This window comes from Pocillopora verrucosa, chromosome 3, assembly GCF_036669915.1.
Source record: "Pocillopora verrucosa isolate sample1 chromosome 3, ASM3666991v2, whole genome shotgun sequence".
Taxonomy (NCBI): Eukaryota; Metazoa; Cnidaria; class Anthozoa; order Scleractinia; family Pocilloporidae; genus Pocillopora; species Pocillopora verrucosa.
Genome location: NC_089314.1, coordinates 7988116 through 8007483, shown reverse-complemented (window position 1 = coordinate 8007483; position 19368 = coordinate 7988116). Strand labels below are relative to the sequence as shown.

General features: G+C 36.7%; 3 protein-coding genes across 4 annotated transcripts; all 3 read left to right on the top strand.

The window, feature by feature from the left end:
- The first annotated feature begins 61 nt into the window (after positions 1-61).
- Positions 62-2968, top strand: LOC131785400 (tRNA wybutosine-synthesizing protein 2 homolog). 2 transcript variants are annotated; one of them, XM_059102287.2, is made up of 3 exons: positions 62-213; positions 588-1380; positions 1666-2968. In XM_059102287.2, exons 1-3 carry the CDS (start codon positions 167-169, stop codon positions 2335-2337), a joined length of 1512 nt encoding a protein of 503 aa, XP_058958270.2. In that variant the 5' UTR covers positions 62-166; the 3' UTR covers positions 2338-2968. The 2 variants fall into 2 exon arrangements, with proteins under 2 accessions (XP_058958270.2, XP_058958271.2); XM_059102288.2 differs by having other exon boundaries at positions 86-217; positions 592-1380.
- Positions 2969-3265: 297 nt separating this feature from the next.
- Positions 3266-7136, top strand: LOC131785396 (3-ketoacyl-CoA thiolase, mitochondrial-like). Its single transcript, XM_059102281.2, has 6 exons — positions 3266-3510; positions 4317-4562; positions 4767-4914; positions 5427-5602; positions 5701-5901; positions 6351-7136. The coding sequence occupies exons 1-6, from the start codon at positions 3325-3327 to the stop codon at positions 6588-6590; spliced, it is 1197 nt and encodes a 398-aa protein (XP_058958264.1). The 5' UTR covers positions 3266-3324; the 3' UTR covers positions 6591-7136.
- A 1929-nt stretch (positions 7137-9065) lies between these two features.
- Positions 9066-18542, top strand: LOC131785397 (protein aurora borealis). Its single transcript, XM_059102283.2, has 13 exons — positions 9066-9269; positions 9370-9414; positions 9864-9919; positions 10444-10483; positions 10874-10967; positions 11764-11838; positions 12018-12074; positions 12348-12486; positions 12638-12671; positions 13122-13410; positions 14563-15525; positions 16399-16609; positions 16882-18542. Exons 1-13 carry the CDS (start codon positions 9132-9134, stop codon positions 17138-17140), a joined length of 2400 nt encoding a protein of 799 aa, XP_058958266.2. The 5' UTR covers positions 9066-9131; the 3' UTR covers positions 17141-18542.
- Positions 18543-19368: the final 826 nt, after the last annotated feature.

The following is a 19368-nucleotide window of genomic DNA, read 5'->3' as shown; positions in this document are numbered from 1 at the left end:
AGTATCTCGCTGACTGATAGTAACGCATCTCACTAGCGTCCAGTCCAGTCCAAAAATAGTCAACATGGCGGCCTCAAAACTTGACGATGAGGTTGATCGTTTTTTCACCGCATATTCGTCGAGGTCTTTAGGATTTATTAGAAATTTGTAACGGCACCAGTTTGAAATGTCCTGGGTTTTTGTGACGTCTAAAGTCAATGGCCAAAAAGCAAGGTAAGTGCCGCATGTTTTCGTAGTGGTTGTAAGAACTTACTGTTACCCGTCACCTTAGCCTCCTAAACTTTTTTTTCAGCTTGTAAATTCACTGTTTTGAGAGAGTATTACAGGTATTCTCATAAGAAAAAGGTAGAATTTTCAGAGCACTCTTAAATCGTTATTTCTTTTGTCGAGATAATTTTTTTCAATTAAATTTAAGTTGAGAACTCTTTCATCTTAAAATTTAAGTCACCTTATCTTCATAGATTTAGGAGAAAAAAATTGAAATGCAAGCATTATGGATGATATATCATGATATTGGTCAGATTAATTGCAGACTAGAGGTAACTCATCGTGATATTCTTAACAATAAGTCATTTCTTTTCTCTCAGGAAGTATTTTGAAGACAGAGGACTGTATGATAAAGAGCGGAAAGTGACAAAGTCCTCCACAAATGAAGTGATGATTCCTTTACAACAAGAGCCGGCTGAAAAACTCAATGAACAGTCAGGAAAAAGTGATACATCTTGGCTTGTTCCATTTGAGGGGAGGGTTGAATGCATAGATGCTGATAAATTGATTGTACGACTGGTTAGATTGTCTCCTCAAGAGAAGTTGAAGATTGCTTTAGACAATTTATTATACATGAATGGTGGAACATTTGATGGGTTGTTACCAGATGATATACCATCACATTGGGAGCAGCATGGAGACCTTATTCTTTTACCAGAGAACAGTTTCACTTCAGAAAAATGGAGAGACTTTGATGGTGAATTATGGAGAACTGTTGCAAAAAGTCTTGGTGTCACAAGACTTGCCAAGAAATCAGCTATATGTAGGGATGGTTTCAGAACCCCCAAAGTCACTATGCTTCTGGGTGAGAATGGATGGGTGATTCACACTGATAATGGCATTAAATACACCTTTGATGTCACAAAGTGCATGTTCTCTTCAGGAAATATTACAGAAAAGATCCGAGTTGGAAATTTTGACTGTTCTGGTCAAACTGTTGTTGATCTTTATGCTGGAATTGGTTATTTTGTCCTGCCCTATCTTGTTCATGCTAAAGCAGCCATGGTTCATGCTTGTGAGTGGAATGAAAATGCTGTAGAGGCTTTGAGAAGAAACTTGAAATTGAATGGTGTTGATAAGCAATGTGTCATTCATGAGGGAGATAATCTGAAGGTAAACAATAGCTTTTAAATTGGTTTTGTATTATGAATCCCTTGACTCTGATGGCAACGTCTGTTCGTGTTGTTGAAATTTTGGTTGCTGTCAGAAAATTGAAAAGAATCTTGGATGTTTTTCCTTGACCTATTTGAAATATATATTTGCAGACCTGTGAAGGAAAGAATTGTGAGTGTAAACCATCCTGAACACCACATCTCCCTTGAATAATAAATAGTGACCCAAGATTTGATAACATGCATAGAACTTTAAAGTGATTTCCTTGTGTGATTTGATTTATAGTTTCCTCTTCGAGGAGTAGCAGACCATGTCAACTTGGGCCTTATCCCCTCTAGCGAGGCTGGATGGCCGGTGGCTTGTGCTGCACTTCGTCCTGATAGAGGAGGGTGGTTACATGTTCATGGAAATGTCACATCAAGTATAAAAGACCAGAAAGGAATAGTAAATAGCAAATTGTCAGAGTCATTAGCTGGAGAAACCTGTCTGTCTGTAAGTCAAACCAAGAAAGCCAACATGACAAGCCCACAGAGTACTTTTGATGACAATTGTGGTTTTAATGGAGTAGAACAACCTTCATCAATTCACTGTCATTCAGAGAATACATCAACATGTGTAGTAAATCAAGGCCATGTACACAACAACAGGATGGTTTTGATAAAATCTTCTGAGCTGGAATCGTCAATGATCTCTTCTGAGCCCTTTACAGTTTCAGTTGAGTCTAATCTTCCATTCTGGAAACAAAACCACATACCCTCCTGCAACAAGAAAGTAAAGCAAGAGTGGCTAGATTGGGCAAAATATGTTACTCAGACTATACTGCCTCATTTAAGGAAATCACATGGTAAACAAGAGTGGAATGTTCAAGTGAGGCACATTGAACATGTCAAGTCCTATGCTCCTCACATAGATCATGTAGTGTTGGATGTGGAATGTTGTCCATCATCTGATTATTAATCCTGGTGTTCTTAGCCCTGGTTGTACATAAATCAAGTGCTTCTTTGGTTGGATCTTAACCAGAAAATTACTTTCAGGGCAAAAAACAGAAATTTAAAGTAATATAATGTATACACATGCAAGTTAACGATTAATTAAAATAATGATTTAACTATTATCATATTTAGTTTTCTGCATACTTTCACTTCCCTTGAAACACAATAAGATTGATGTGATTGAAATGAATGGTAATTTTGGAGCCAATATTGTGAATCAAGGGGAACAAAACAAAGGAGATAATAAGACACCCATACATTGATGTCATTGTTTTGTATGAAAATGTATTATTTTTTAAAATGGTAAATACAGACAAGCGTAGTATCCAGGAACAGAACAAGAATTGTAACATGTATCCTGCTACAGACCATCATCATTAAAGACTTTTTTTAATTCCGAGAATGGAGTCACAGAACCTCTATTTGACCTTAACAAGCTTAGTTCTTAACAGTTACAGTTAGGCATAGCTACCTAAAGGTGATTTGTGAAAGAAATGTCTTGAATAACCCTAGAGCTGAACATCAAATAACAGTTATGTCTTAAGATGTTTTAATTACAAGAAATTGATAGAAAAATATTTACCAATTAAAAGCGAATGTTCTAAAAAGGAACTTAAACCTTGTTGAAAAGTACATTTCATCCTAAAAACGGCTCACAACCTTAAAAAATGAATGAATAAAGAAAGAAAGAAAAAAAAATGAAGAAACTCCATAAATAGAGAAAATAGGCCTCCTTCAACACTTCTCTAAATCCATCCATGATCTAAGAAATTTTGGTGAAGGCAAAAAAAATGTATGAATGACGACGACATTTCCGCAATAATGACCTTGCGTATGCTGAGACCAGCCCATTACCCACCCATCCCCTGCCCACATCACAGTAAAAGCTTGGTTACTCAACCATTAGTTTGCGAAATTTATCTGCTGAACTTTACTCTCGCAAATTGTAAAAATGGCTGGTCTTGCACGTCCAGTGTACATCGTAGCGGCTAAGAGAACCGCGTTTGGCACATTTGGAGGAAAACTAAAGGGTATAACGGCTACTGTGTTGGGACAACATGCCGCTGTTGCCGCAATGGAAGCAGGAAAAGTTGATCCAGCGATTGTGGACTCATCCGTGTTTGGTAACGTTATCCAGGTAACACATTTGAACTTGGTTGCAGATATTTTATTTTTAAAAAAAGTACAATTAGGCCACACATCAGAAAGGAATTTTTTAGATTAAGAGTTGTAGTAGAAGTGATCCGATAGATTAAGTTTATTTATCTTTTCAGTTGTCTGCTCTTCTGACCTTTTATTACATGTCATGATGGACTTTGTACTCTATCTGTACAAGGACACTTGCGACGTGTAATTCCTGATAATAATTTCACTTTATTAAATTTATGTTAAGATTCAGAAATGACTATGAGCTGATGAATGCAGTAATATCCCTTGAATTATTTTCATAAGAACAGATAGACTGCGATCGGCTGTTAGTTTGTCGGCAGTTTTCTTATCGCGTGACAGGTCTTGTTAAGTCCCCTAGTTGTAGTTGAAGCGAGTGAAGGAGTTACGCCACGAATTGATTCTGTTCAGATCTCTTTAAAATTAACTAAATATAATTATTTTTAATGAACACTTCTTACTACATACACACAACATGCAGTCTGACAACCAGTGCTCAAAACGTTACTGAAATAAGATTTATTACAGTTTATTACTATAAAATAATTATTTTGGCATGTACCAGTGCTTAGAAAAAAATAGATTCAGATATTTTGAGTTTCTCTCTGGGTTAATGCTGATATTGCATTTGTCAGGTCAACTTCTCATGCTATCATATATTGATTGAATGCTCTCAACCAACCAGATAGTAGTAAGTCATAGTAAGTCTAATCTCAGGTCAACAGCCCATAATGGTTAACAGCCCATAATGGTTAACCTTTTAATGCCCATTCACAGAGTGCATCAGATGCAGCCTATATCTCAAGACATATTGCCCTGAAGGCCAATGTCCCTGTTACGACTCCAGCTTTGACTTTGAACAGACTCTGTGGTTCAGGTTTCCAGGCAGTTGTCACAGCAGCACAGGAGATTCAGCTGGGTGAAAGTGACATTGTTTTGTGTGGAGGCTCAGAGAACATGAGTCAAGCACCATATGCCCTTAGAGATGCTAGATTTGGAACAAAATTAGGACTTGACTTAAAGGTGAGCTTTCCTCTCGATACCTCGTCAAAAATGCATATTCAGATGGTGGTGTTCATCTGTTCATTTACAACTTTGCAAGTTTATACTGTTTTTTTTTTTTAATGTGATTACCATACTAAAACTAATTTTCCAGGTAGTACAAGTAATTAATGTTGAAAAATAATTTCATTAAAGCCTAATTTATTCTTTCATTGCATTCTTTAGCTTGAGGACACTTTGTGGCAAGGTTTGACTGATTTTCATGCTAAAATGCCTATGGGTGTCACTGGGGAAAATCTTGCAGAAAAATACAATATCACAAGGCAAGAATGTGACGAGTTTGCTCTGCTATCTCAGAAAAGATGGGCTGAAGGTAAATAAAACTATGAGGCTGAAACTCATCAACAAGCTGTGCCCAGCTTTCAGTCATGGCCTGGACAGGAAAATGCAAAGTGTGGGGGAGCAAACTTATTTGAGGGTGTCTCATATTTTCTTTTTCCCAGCTTGGGTTCCTATTTCACTCACAATTTTTGACAAACTGATAGCTTGGAACAGTCATTAAGAGCTTCCAGATACAAATACCCTTGAACTCCCAAGATCCAACTGTTCATTCTCTCCCTCAGCTGCTACACATTTCCTTGTAAATAAGTTACAAGAATTTGTTGTGAGATCAAGGTAACAACTTCTACCCAATTAGTCTGAGTATTTTCATACCCTGTTTGTTGGATATTGTATGAATATTATGGGGAGAAGTTACATGTTAATCACTTCTGTGTGTTAAAGGGTGAGAAGCAAAGTCACTACTTTTCTTTACTTGATTTTGTAGTTGTAACTTAATTTTTCTGTTTGGTTAATATTCATAAGTTTAGTTTTGGTCATTTTCAGCTCATGCAGATGGCCGATTTGTTGAAGAAATTGTTCCTGTGACTGTGAAAGGCAGGAAGGGACCAGAGGAATTTAAGGTTGATGAACATCCTAAGCCAGACAGTACTATAGAGCAGCTGGCAAAGTTAGCACCAGTGTTTAAAAAAGATGGAACAATTACTGCTGCCAATGCTTCTGTGAGTTACTTTCACTGTACTTTTGTGTTTGTATGTATATAGAAACTGTTTACAAGCAGTTGTTGATAGGATAAATTTTCATCTGTTTGTGTTGTTAGGGCATATGTGATGGGGCTGCAGCACTCATTTTAGTCAGTGAGAAAGCCCTGAAGGAACATAACTTCACTCCTCTCGCAAGAATTGCTTCATATTCTGTGGCTGGTGTAGAGCCATCAATCATGGGAATAGGTCCTGTCCCAGCAATTAAAGCAGCTCTAAATAAAGCTGGAAAAAGTCTGCAAGACATGGCACTGGTTGAGGTATGTAACACATTCATACAGAAAATTAACACTAATTTTTAAGGTACAGAAAAAGTATAGATAACTCTGATAAAGGCTTAAAAAAACCTGAAATCTTTTCTTAGCTACAAAGATTGTTTGATTTCTTGTTGGGATCTTAAACCCTTACACCTCTTAGAGTGATAAATATTTAATTTCTCCATCCAATATCATGTCTGGATTAAACACTCAAGTCATGCAAACTAAGAAAATGATCACAACCTTAAGAAACTCTTAATTGTTAGACATATTCTCCTTGTCAGTATTATAGGAAACATCAGCTTTAGAAACTCTTTATGGTGGCTTATTTAAATCATCAACTCAAATAATAAAACCAAATGAATTCTCTTGCATAATCCACAACCCACTTGAACAAGTTGAAAACAACATTATGAATTTAAACACAATCTCTTCCAATCTTATCTTCACAGGTGAATGAAGCATTTGCTCCTCAGTTTCTTGCAGTTCAAAGAGAACTTGAACTGGACATGAACAAGACAAATGTGAATGGTGGAGCAATTGCTTTAGGGCACCCAGTAGGCACCTCAGGAGCAAGAATCACAGGGCACTTAGTGCATGAGCTGCGTCGAATTGGTGCTAAGTATGCTGTTGGTTCTGCATGTATAGGAGGTGGTCAGGGTATAGCTGTTGTTCTTGAAAATGTTCAATGAGTTGAATCTTTGCAGTTGAACTGGAAAAGAGAATTTCAGCAACATTTTTGCGGAATTCTTATGAAGAAAAATATTTTTGCTCGGAAAGAGTGTATGAATGTGAAGGTTACCAAAGACCTTTGTACGAGTTAAGCTTAAAAACACTATGGCAAGTTGTTTGTCTATTAGTTTCAAAAGTGCTGATGAGACATTTGGCTTGCTTGCAGGCTTTTTCAGGTAGTATCTAATTTATTGCTTGGACAAAACACCTCAACACTCATCCCAGTTTTGAGGCTTGTATCCAGAATCATTTCTGTAGCATATATTAAAGTAGATTTTAACTTAAACCTGCCTTAATTTCACTCACAAACTGTGGTTATTCAATTTTACCTTTGTTGACTTTGAGCTGTTGATGAAAAAAATCAGTGAAAACTGTAAGAAGAAGGTCTTAATTTAAGGTTATTTTAATTACTGTTTATGACTCTTCACAGAATAAAGAAGACAAGCTTTGTTTTTACCACTTTCAAATGAAAATAAAAGGGATCAAAGTCAGTTTCCATATACAAACATTCTGTTTATTTGTAAATGAAGTGTTCTAGCATCTAGACTTTTTCCTCTCCCCCCCCACCCCTATAAAGTTCTTATCCAATTGAATTGATAGCCTTGCTCTTTACACTTTTTGTGGGTGAACATTGCAATTCTCCCATGGACTTCCATCCCACTTAAGTTCCAAATCCTAGCATGCAATTTTAACCATTACCTTAGTACTTCAGTGAGACCAAACCTCAATGCCCAATGTACAATGGCAATCATGGTTTGAGCCTACACACAAAGATTCTCTCTGGAAGGGCAGAAGTCTTGAAGTGACAACAAAGTTTGATATATACAAATACTATTTGATGCTGACACCAAAACCACAAGTTCTACTTTGACTCTTTTAACCCTTTAACTCCCACACCAAATTTGTAATTCTCCTAACTGTCAACCACACAATTCTTATGATGTTAGTTCAGAGAATTGAGCATTGGATCAACTAGTTATCCCCAAATTGATATTTTTCTTTATTCTCATCATTTTTCTGGTTGATATTGTATTGATATGGTTAGGGGAAATTCTGTCATGGTCACTCATGGGAGTTAAAGGGTTAACAATTCTAGCATGGAGAACTGTTTAAGTAAGAAAAGCCTCCCTTTACTCATAGGAGTTATTACTATAAATAACTGGTGTTTAAGGAAAAAAATGAACATGTTCTGGATATTTTAACAAGCAGCCTTGATGGCATCTATACAAAGTACTGTCCCTTGACATTGAAAAGCTGGCTCAGAAAAGCTGGTTCCCAAATGTGACCCCTTACAACATAACTATAAATCAATCCTTGATTCCATTCATTTTCTTGAAATCGTGTGAATGTCACCTTTCACCTCTCTCCAACATCCTGTGTCTGAAATCACATGAATGTCATTAGAACAAATTCTCATAATACTTAACTTTGTGGGACTATTGCACCCAATAATTTGACCATCAACTCTTGACCAAACAACCAAAGATGAGAAATCCCTGAGCCTCATCCTTGTTAATAAATTATATTGAGTTCTGGGATTATTTTATGGCTAAATAGCTAAATGGGGACAAGAGAAACAACCCGTCAAAAGCTTGCGACAGAGATAAAGGCATCAGTTATTTCTTATACCTGTAGGGACGCCGCTTCTCTTCGTAACTCTTGCACAACTGATGCCAATGCTTCGGGGTTCACTCCGGCTTCGCACAACTTTACACAGATCGCTAAAGATTCAGGGTCAAGGCCAGTGTTGAGCAGCTTGGAGATCTCGACTAAAGCTGAAACCAAGTAAAATATTACAGGTTTCCTGATACGATGCAAAAAATGAGACACCTTAAGAGAGAGACAACACTTCTTGGTTATAGGTTGAAGCTAAGACATTCGAGTACGAAATCAACATAGAAATATTGGTTTTGTAATGTCATTTTCGTCTAGTCGATGAGCTGCCAATCACAAGACCTGTTAAATGATGAAACCGATGCAATTCTTCTATAAAAAAAATGACTGAAATACACGCCTAAAAGGCTGCAATCAGTACCTTCCATTGCTTCCCGAGCCGAAGCGACCTTGCTATCCGCCATTTTAGAACTACAGTAAATCAATAGTATGATTTTGGACAGCGGAATTCTACACAAGTAATTCTTTGGAGAAAATGGACGGAAATCTAACTCTCTACTGCCTCTAACAGATCATCATAGGATTCAACTCTCTCAGGAGCTTCTTTTTTTAAGTCCTTCCAGCAACTTAATTTCAAAGTTTTTCTTTTAGGGAACTATATGGGTAATAACAAGCAACAGTAGTACGGGAAGAGCCGAAGAGGCTTCGCCACGTGTGATCAGTTCTCAAATTCTCCTCACCTGCACAATCCTCTTCAACTTCGGCTGGGCGCCAGATTCAAAATTTCTCCATTTACAATCCAGTTTTGGGATTTCAAAATTTCGTGGATTAGACTTTTGCTTCTTTTCTTTTTACGTGTGCTAGGATTTTTAAAAAAACGAGTGAAAATGGTAGACAGTATGTCTTCTTTGTCGTGTTCTGAAATTACACGAAATCCATTCGATAGCGGGATTGAAGATCGCACAAACTGCCCAGACTTCAGTCCTTCCATGTTCTCCATTCAAGAAACACCGGGAAGTCAAAAGGTATGATTTTAAGTGAACTTTTGACGACACAGTTTAATATTTAAATTTATGCTGTTGCTATCAATACTCTGTTGTTAAAATTACTTTTTGTCTGTCGCAGAAACGACGTAGTTTTCGATGGTCAATCGGGCAAATTTCACGGTTGGTAAGTGACTGGATGAAAGAAAACTTTGATCCTTTGTGATCCTTTTAGAATATAGAAGTAATTCTCTTTATATGATAATATAGCTTGAGTAGTGTCAGGAAAATTGACTTTAGACCACAAGAACGCTGACGTTGTTTTTATCGATCATGCGGTAGCACGTTTTTCTAATTGTTTTATCCTTGAGCCTATTGCTTCGATTACCTTACATCCTACAAACTCTCAGGATAAAATCAAGCCTCAAGTTAATTAAAGTAAACGAGATCTCGTTTTTAAGAAATCCCTTTCCATGACATTTTAGTTTTTGAGGATACTCTTAGGATGCAACATTTTCAGTCAATAAAATTAAAGTTTAAGACTTAATAAAATTTATATGTTTACTGAACATATTAAGAGTTTTTTTGGTACTGTATTGATTTCATCAAAATGTTGGCAAATCATTCATGATTCAGAATCCTGCTGATATTGAAGAATTTCCAGATCAAGAATACAGCACCACATTTGAAAGGTTAGTTACACCTCAATTTAACAAATAATTATTGTATTCAACAAGTCAGCAATGGTGGTTTCTACATTTATTACACCCATTTTGAAATCACTGGTGGTCTCTGTAATCTGTTTGGTTCTAATTGGTGTGATTTATTCACAAATCGCACCATTTTTTGCTTTAAATCGCAACTTTTTCCTGGCCAATGAGGAGGCTAGTCACTAAAAACAAAACAACCAATCAGATTTCAAGGCTTGTTCAAAGTAACCGATCAAATTGCAGGAAAATGAAAGATGCAATTAAACTATGTCAAGATGTCCTAACAACTGAATAAAAATTCAAAATTGATGGGTTTTGCCTCAATTGTCTTTTAGTTGCTGTTCGGTATGATTAGAAATCGTTTTCCAAACCTCTCAGACACCATTAGAGATATAATAAAAATCAAAACCTTGTCTTCTGAGCCACTGCTATAAGTTATGGATCCTTATTTTCAAAAGATTTTGTTAAAAAAAAATTTTTTTTCATGTCTCATGTTATTAATGTAGGGAAGAAGATGAAATCGCTGCTCAAGAAAAAATAGATGAGGTTGGTTTACACACTACTACTGATTTATATTCAAGCAATATTATATCATAGGGTTAAAGCTGAACAATGGCAATGCTATAAGAGGTGCCATGCTAGGCTATGGATTGAAATGTTTCTATCAATGACTAGTGTCATGTTCTTCGCCTGTCCCTTTCCACTCAGAGATACATTCATATAAATGGCAAATGGCAAAATCAAAGGGAAACTTAGCAAAACGATATTAGGGGGTGTTTGGAAGTGTAACCTGTGAAGAAAAGTAGATAGGTAGTACTGGCAATACTAAGAGGTTGTTTTACGCTACAGAAACCACATTGCAACATTTTTAGCTCTGGCCACTATGCAAGTCTTGTAATCAAGTTATATCATTCATTTTTTTTTTTCATATTTTAGTATTTCTCTCAAAACTTTATTGTTCCATCTCCATGGACACCAAACCATGAAGCCAAACATGTGAAGTTCTCTCCTCTGCCACCTGCAACTGCATGTGAGTGTTCCTTGGCATTTAAATTTATTAGTGGAGACTAAAAAGTAAAGCACTTATGCAGGCCCTAGTGGCCCATGGGGCCGGCGCTTAGCTCTGGTTTCCTTTAGCATGAAGTGGCTAGGAGTATTGCTACTCCCCCCCTGGATGGAATGCTATTCCATTGCAGGGTTACCCTCAGAATATTTGCTGGTACCCATTTGTACACCTGGGTGAAGAGAAGCACTGTGAGAGTAAAGTGTCTTGCCTAAGAACACAACACAATGACCCCGGCCAGGGCTCGAACCCAGACCACTTGATCTGGAGTAGAGCGCACTAACCATGAGGCCACCGTGCCTCCTAGTGGAGACTAAAGCCCCATTCAAATGGTAACCTTGACATTGATGCATTACTGTATATGATCATTCTTTAGTGTCATTTAGTTTCACACATTTTGCAGTAGATTGGGATCAATATCAGTATCTGGGCAATGGCCCACCTACCCTTCCCCTAACCCAACATTCACCCTAGCTTGTTATCAATTGACTGTTGTTGGGTTAGGGGAGGGGTAGGTGGGCAGTTGCCCAGATACTGATATTGATCCAAAGATTGCTTACAATGCAGTTATAAAGAATCATCAAAGACTGTAATTCACTTTGTCAAAACATAATGCACTTAATTTCAAATTAGATTTTTATTTTTAGTTGATTGAAGAAATAATCAGCCTATTGAAATATTACATATTACCTTGTGAAAATAATTCCATCCTATGTAGGAAAGTTAGAGTACCTGTAATAATTTTCCTTTACTTTGCTCTTAGACATTGAGGCTCTAAGTTCAGTAGAATCATCCTATTCATCACCAATGTCATCAAATAGCAAATCAAAGGCTGATGGTAAGAAAAATAATTTTAACCACTTTTTAATCATTGCATTTCTTTGTGTAGGTTGGATTTGAGCAACAGGACTCAAAAATCTTGAAAATGAAGAGAAATACCTAAATTAACTTCAAACTGAGAAGTAGAAGTCTCTTAAATTTAAATAACATTCTTCAAATTGGTTTTTATCATTTCAGCAAGCAGTCAAACAAAGCTTTCTTTACCACCAGACTTTGACCTACAAAATCACATTGGTAAGCGAAATATTTTGAATCAATTTGTCTCTGGGTTTCTCAGCCATTCTTTCGGGTGTCACAAAATGCTCCTTCCAAAAAGAAGCTTCTTTCAGTGGAAGTAGCATCACAAGACATTCCAAAGAACTGCTACAAAGATGACTAAATTTTCACAATGTATTTTCAAATTGCAGTGTGAGTGTCATTGATGAGGCTACTGAATTGCAGGAGTTTTTAAATTGCTCCTCTTGTGTTTAGGTTGGTCACGTACTCAATTAAGGTCATTCTTTTCAGATGCAGCTTATTACAATAAGGATGGTCTCAATGGTAGTAAAGACACTTCATTGTCATCATTGAGACGGAAGCTTTTCACACCAACAGATACAAAAACCATGGCAGAGAAGGATCACTTGATGGTGCCAACCAATATAAAGTAAGTAACTAAGCAACAGTTCCCCCACTGTAAGAAACCTGTTCATAAGGTAATTTATCAGTACCAAGAAAGGCTTCTGGTTTAGCACTCATAATTAAATAAGAAATGACAGCAATCATAAGTTATGTATTTCTTATTTCATTTGTTTTAGATCCATCTTGAAGAGTCCTAAAAGCCCTGCTTTTGTAAGTTATTTTAGCCTAAAGATTGGTCCAAATATAACCAATTGTACTGATCAGTTAATAATTTACTTGTATTGAAATAATTAAAATAAGCTACATATGATTAAGGTGGGGGTTTGGTGGTTTGTGCAGTGGATGAAGAGGTCCTGGGTGTACCTGAAAAAATGCAACCTAGGGGAGAGGTAACCTTTTGGGAATGGGTACCAGTAAATGTTGGGCAAACTTGACAAAATGCAGAGAGAAGGAAATCTGCTGGAGTCTAGCATCCTAGACAAGATTAAAGCATTGTTTTATTTAGAAGCTGCTCGTGCAACAGAAAGTAAATTGGTAAAACTACAGCGTATGGGGCCACTTATTTGCATGTTATCAATTCTTATCATTCTTAAAAGCATGCCGACAAGGTGGACCGCAGTGTAGTTGCTTCTGAGAATTAATTTGAAACTGTAATTTTAGGTGACTTCAAGCCCTGTATCTGACCAATCAACCCCAAGGAATGCTGTGAGACAAAGGCATTCCACAGCTAGCACCATGTCTAGTCCAAACATGTCTCCAATAAAACCTTTACCCACTGTACAAGAAACACCCACATCAGCAAGAAGGAGGTATTTATCGAGACAAAGCCTTAGCCCCATGGACTGTTCGTCAGGTGTGCTTGAGTCTTCTGGAATTAATATTAAAGGCGATATTCTTCCTGATCTGTCTCCGATCAAAGCAATTGGGCAGGCAGGAAAATCTGTGAATGGTAGGTTATGTAATATAAATCGGGTTTCTTTCAAACTCACTAAAAAAATGTCTGGGGTCTGGGTACGACAACAAACGTTTCGCGTCACTGATGTTCGAGTACTTGATAGCATTTTTCCTTGAAAGTCATTCGAGTGTGTGTTGACTTCACAACAGTCCTTATTATTAGTTTATCATACCACTTTGGTGTACTTTAATCGATAAATGGCCTGGTTTTTATAGTACGTTACAGCAAGTTCTTTCGCAGAACGAGTGAAATTAGGGTTTAATGTAAATAGTACTATGGAAATTGAGAACGAATCATCGCTATCAGGTAGAAAATTTTCAGTAAATTTCTGCTTTTATTTTAATGTATATTTCTAAGCCTGCTTGAAAATCAGATCAACTGTTGTAGAAGAATTGTTTGTGAAATCTTCTATTCATGTTTATCGTAAGATTCAGCACTACACTATAAATAGTTCATTTCAAAAGGAGCAGTTGACTCTTGATCGAGCAAGACTATTCGACGAAGCGTACTTCAGGCTCTAAAAGTTGTTCAGTACTAACCTCTGAAAGAATTTTCAATAGACTCCCTTTGAGATTTTATCACACAGCTTTTTAGCTCGTTTTCAGAAAACCAACCTCGTCAATGCTAATATTAGATGATGTGTTTAGTTGGAGGTCAGACATAGGTATACTTTAAATGAAAGAGTTGGTAGTGCTGTGGACTCGAGTTGAAACCCCAACCAAAGCGCTTGAGAGCGTCATTAAACGAGGTTAATTATTGTGAAATGAACCTGCTTTAATGACCAAGCTACCGAAAGTCTCCTTTGGCTGAGTTCACTGCTGTAAATGCACCCAAAGTACTAATGGCATTCATCATGGTGTTCATTAAAAATTGTAATAGCATATATTTAAGAACATTCTTAAGAAACTAGAGGATATTCTTCCATTCCATCAAAATTTAGCCAGAGAGCTTTGAATAGAGGGAAAAGCTTAACAGTTTGGTGTAGATTCAATGTGGAGTGGGAGCATTGGAAATTTTTTTAGAAGTGTAGTTGTGTCACTGGAGGAAAAAACTGTTTTTAGGGCTCTGCTGTAGATTGTGAAATAGAGCATTTAGACAATGAGGCACTTCAATACATTTACTTTCAAATTTTCTCATGTTCTGTAGACAAAGAAGATCCTAATAACTTGGTCGATGATGGTGGTCCTCTAGAAGTATCAGCTCTCTCCACAAAGGAAGACAACGAAGAAGAGGACTTGGAAAAGAAAGAGGAACACATCAATGATTATGATGATGATGATGAAGATGATGAAGATGAGGAGATGCCACCAAAAATCACAATGGAGGACTTAGCTGATGATTTAGATTCTACAGATGATGAAAAAATGACTGATCAAAGCACAGATTCTCCAGAATTAAAGTTTACAGAATCATCTCCTAGGGTAATATCAGACCCAGGTGAAATTGAAGCAGAGGTTTTGGATGCCAAGGGTAATGAAAAGGACAGCTCAAGTGTAGAGAGTGGTGGAGCAGAAGTTGAAAAAATTGACCAAGAATCAGAGTTTGATAAACATGGACAGGATTCAAGGCCAACCAGAGACTTTCAATCAAGACAGCATACATCCACTACCAATAGAAGTGCTCAAGCTATGGATTATAGCAGTACTGACCACTACCACAAATCTATTCACCTTAATGAACTTGACGAGGATGTGATTATAATGAGGGCAAAAGTGGCTTTGAGAAGAGCTAATAGGTTGTCTCCACCTAAAGGTGTAAGCAATTTCTCATTTGATCCCCAGAGCTTAACACTCTCTGATTTGAGTTTAAATGGTTCAACCGTATGGGACCCAGTCAGAATGTCAACACCTTTAGTTACTGAGTCAGGCATGTCCACAACATACAGAAGTTATACAAGGGATAATGACAGTCACCATGGATACAAGTCCTACAGCAGATCACATCGGTACAAAGGTGGCGGAGTAGCATATACTGATGAGTCTGGAATTGGGAGAAGTGAAGGAGAAATGCCTCTGTATAACTCCCATGGAATCTCTGGGAAGAGACTGTCTCCAGCTCCTGTAGTGGAACACATTATACAAGGGAGAAAACAACATGGAGATTTTGAAAGTAAGGAGAAATTATTCGCAAAGACAACATGTATACCATGTTAGGCATAATATTATTCTTGAACCATTGATTCAGTGGAAATTACAACATGTTTGTGAGTACTCCACAGTCATCTCATTTGATTACTTGCTAATGATAACCATTTCAACTTCCTGCAATATTTGGGGTTGACTGATGTGCTCTCTGCTAATGTGTATGCAGAAATTTTTTAATGTATACTGTCAGTGCATCTTCCTTTTTTTCCAATGTAAGATTACTAGAAATCTAAATCCTGATGACTTGTGCCTGCTAAAAGTAACTATTGACAAATTCAACATATACAAACAATTAAAACTGTAGCACTTTACACTTGATAACTTGATCCCTAGGGCCAGGTTGTTCAAAACTAGGTGAAGATAACCCAGGGTAGGTGTGAAATCTGATTTAAGATCTGAAAGCGTTCAAAGGAAATTCAGTAGAATTCTTTCTGTCTATGATCTGACAACTGGATGCTTTAAAAAGAATAGAGAAAATTATCCCAAAAAGGCCTTTGCCCAAAGAAACAAAGAAACCAGGACTAAAGCTTTACCTTGGGTCAGTGCTAATCAGCCATCAAACAACTGGGCCCAGATAACTAGACTGGTTTCTTAACTTGAATTTGCTGAGCCACATTCCTAAAGATTTCAGCCTTCAGTAGATAACTTGATTTCCAGATAACCTTTTTACCATCCTTAAAAGTTTAACTTGTCTGAAGTCAACTGGGAAACAGAGTTGACCTTTTCAACTGAAATGAAATGTTTTAAGTTGGAAATCAGTGTCAGCCTTTGCATTGTATTTCACTCTTCTCCCTTTCCAGACAATTGTTCTAAGATTTTTTTTCTTTATCTTATCCAGGGCACTACCCATTATCCTATTCCAGGAAAAAGCCCAGTTCTCCATTATTTTCCTCTCAGAATTACAAAAAATGGCAGCTTTCCCAAACACATCCAATGTCATACGTGGAATGGAAAGCTCTATACTGGAGGCCACCAAAAGATGTTTATTGGTGGAGAAATGATTACCGATTTCACACTGACCAATATGGTTATGATACAGACGTCAACAGGTAAATTGCTTCATCATCAGTTGCATTATGAAAATGAGCCTTAAGTTACCATACCATTAGAATGCTTTCAAATTCAACTGGTTTTTGGTTTTGAGATACCCAATGGAAAGATATTCTAAAAAAGTGACCGATGGATGAAGATCACTTGTGAATGATCATGATGATTATCATAATACATGAACAGGAATTTTGAGTAGTAAGATTTATGTAAAGTTGTCTCGGCTGTCAAAAAAGCAATGGATCTTTAGAGTATTTCCTCTTTTTTTTCGTAGATCATCTTGGCCACCAAGACCTGTTTCGTCAAAGCTGATTTATGGTTCACGCCCTCTATCTCCCCCTGTTACTTTCCCACCTGCAAAGGTTCCCAGAGCAGTACCAGGAGGTTTTGTGTCAAAGATTGCCTTACCTTCCTATCAAGATAGTGACAGTGGTTACTCTGAATGGTCACGCAGCATCAGTCAAAGGGAGAACTTTTTAAAAAGTCAACGCAGCTCCTCAGGATTTGCTGGAGATTTCCACTATTATTACTGAAAGAAATGTGACCCCTCCACTCTAATGAGGAACAAAGGCAGAATTTCTCATTATAATATAAAACTAAAGACAATGTCACACGGTCATACAAGTATTGGGTATAACAAACAATGTATTAGGGGGATTTTTAGTGGATCCAATACCAAATTCTCCAAACTCACATCATAAGAATTGTATAGCAGACAGTAAGGAGAATTATCAATGAGATCTGGGAATGAAGGGTCAAAGAAGAGTTGTTTATTTATAATAGTAGTGTGTATCCCTTAAAAAAGATATATCCCTTCTTGTTAGGCATGTTCGTTAAGACAAAGGCCATAAAATTGTAAGGGAATAGCTGTCACCTGCCCTTCTGGTAAGGGGCAATTGTTTAAGGGGCCTTGGTCCATATGAACAAATCAATTCTTTCATGTGAATGACTCTTTATTTTATAACCATTTGGCACTTTGTTACCTCTTTGTGCACATGTGTGGAAGTTGATGATTATCATGATTACTATTATAATTTATAAACACATGCAAATTGATAACACTTTCACAATTTTGTGCCCCACAAAAAAGAGAAACTGTTAGTGCTAAGTGAGAGTAACAAATACAAAATTTCTGTTGAATAATTTTGTACATTAAACTCTGTAGGTTCTGTTTTAATCCACACGTTCCTGTACAATTCTTTACAAAGTTACTAGATTTTTACCATTGTTATCAAAACATTTTGTATTACTCATTGGTCAAGTGATTAAATCAATAGGCATGCTTTCAATGTAACTGCATATTGTAATATGCAGAATTTTTTGTTAATTTACCTAGTTTGTTCATATGATTATTATCTTAGAGTTTGTAAATAATTTTACCCAATAAGTAAAATGATATGATTTCCATATGAGGCAGGATTTTTGGTTCTGATTTCATCCTCAAAAATCCTTTAAGTTTAATATTTATGTATACCCATGTTAAGATATACTTGCAAAAGATTGATGATTTTAGTTATCTTAAAATTCTTGCTCGTGTTCAAGATCCTTGGCAAATACTAGTTTACCTGCAATCCAGTATTCTTTCTCAGGCAAACAAAATAGTTTAGCAGTATGAGAGTCAGCAGTCAGCAAAGGGAAAAAATGGGAATTATTTTTTCTTTGTTTTCTGTATGGCTGACTCCTGGGCTGCAGCATTATCGCAATACCTTGTTGAGAAGAAGACGTGTTTGCAGATTAGGTAACTCTTTGAATTATTTTCCTCTTTTCACATGATCTGTTGCAGTGACCTAAAGAAACACTTGTAAATATTTCTCAAGAAATTTCAGGTTCATTTGTAATTGGTAAGTCACCCTAAAATCCAGTTCGTGATTCATTTAAAGCGTTGTACATAGGTATTACATCATTAAATTGCTGATTTAAGAACATTAATAAAAAATATTTATCATTGTTGTTTATATTTTTATCTTTGGCAAATTATGCTGGAGAACATACAAATACTGCATAGATTGAGACAATGAAATGCCACTTACATGTAGGGGGGACTTAATTTTTCATTAAAACAAGAATATGAGATTGATCAAAATTTATGAAGATCACATCAGCAAACTAAGTCAAGTACTAGGAGTTCTTTATCACTTATTATATCATCATCTTTAACACAAAGAACTGATGTATAATCACTTCATATCACCCTTTTGAAGTTCTTAGCTGGCACTGATGACAAATGAGAGATAAGATCATCACATATCTTGTACTCCATGTTAGAGTTTGATTGTAAAGCGAGTTTAAGATTCATGCCAGAGTCATTGTTGCGTGTTTATGGCCAAGAAAATTCACCCTCGTTGTGGACAGGGTACACACTTTTGAAAACTTGATGAAATGTCAAGGGGGAGTATTGAAAGGGGGTGGGGGAGGGGGGGGGGGAAGCCTGCAGTGGAAAAGAGAAACATCAAGGAGAAGTATAAACACGCTTGTTCTACCATGCTGATAAAACAAGGATAAGCTCTGGCACGCATTTGCTCTGGGATGTCATGTGTTGTGTGTCAACAAATAAATATGTTGCTAGGCATCTTCAGTAATAGATTGCAGATGTTGCCAAAATATGGAAAGAAGCAGACACATGCAGCCAATTGTATCACTGATGTTCTAACCACACTTTAGTCTCTTGTGTGATTTATAAATAAACAGACACATGACAACATAGAATCTATTTGTTTTATAAAACAAGGAAGCAAATTGTCTGTAATGGTAACATCATATA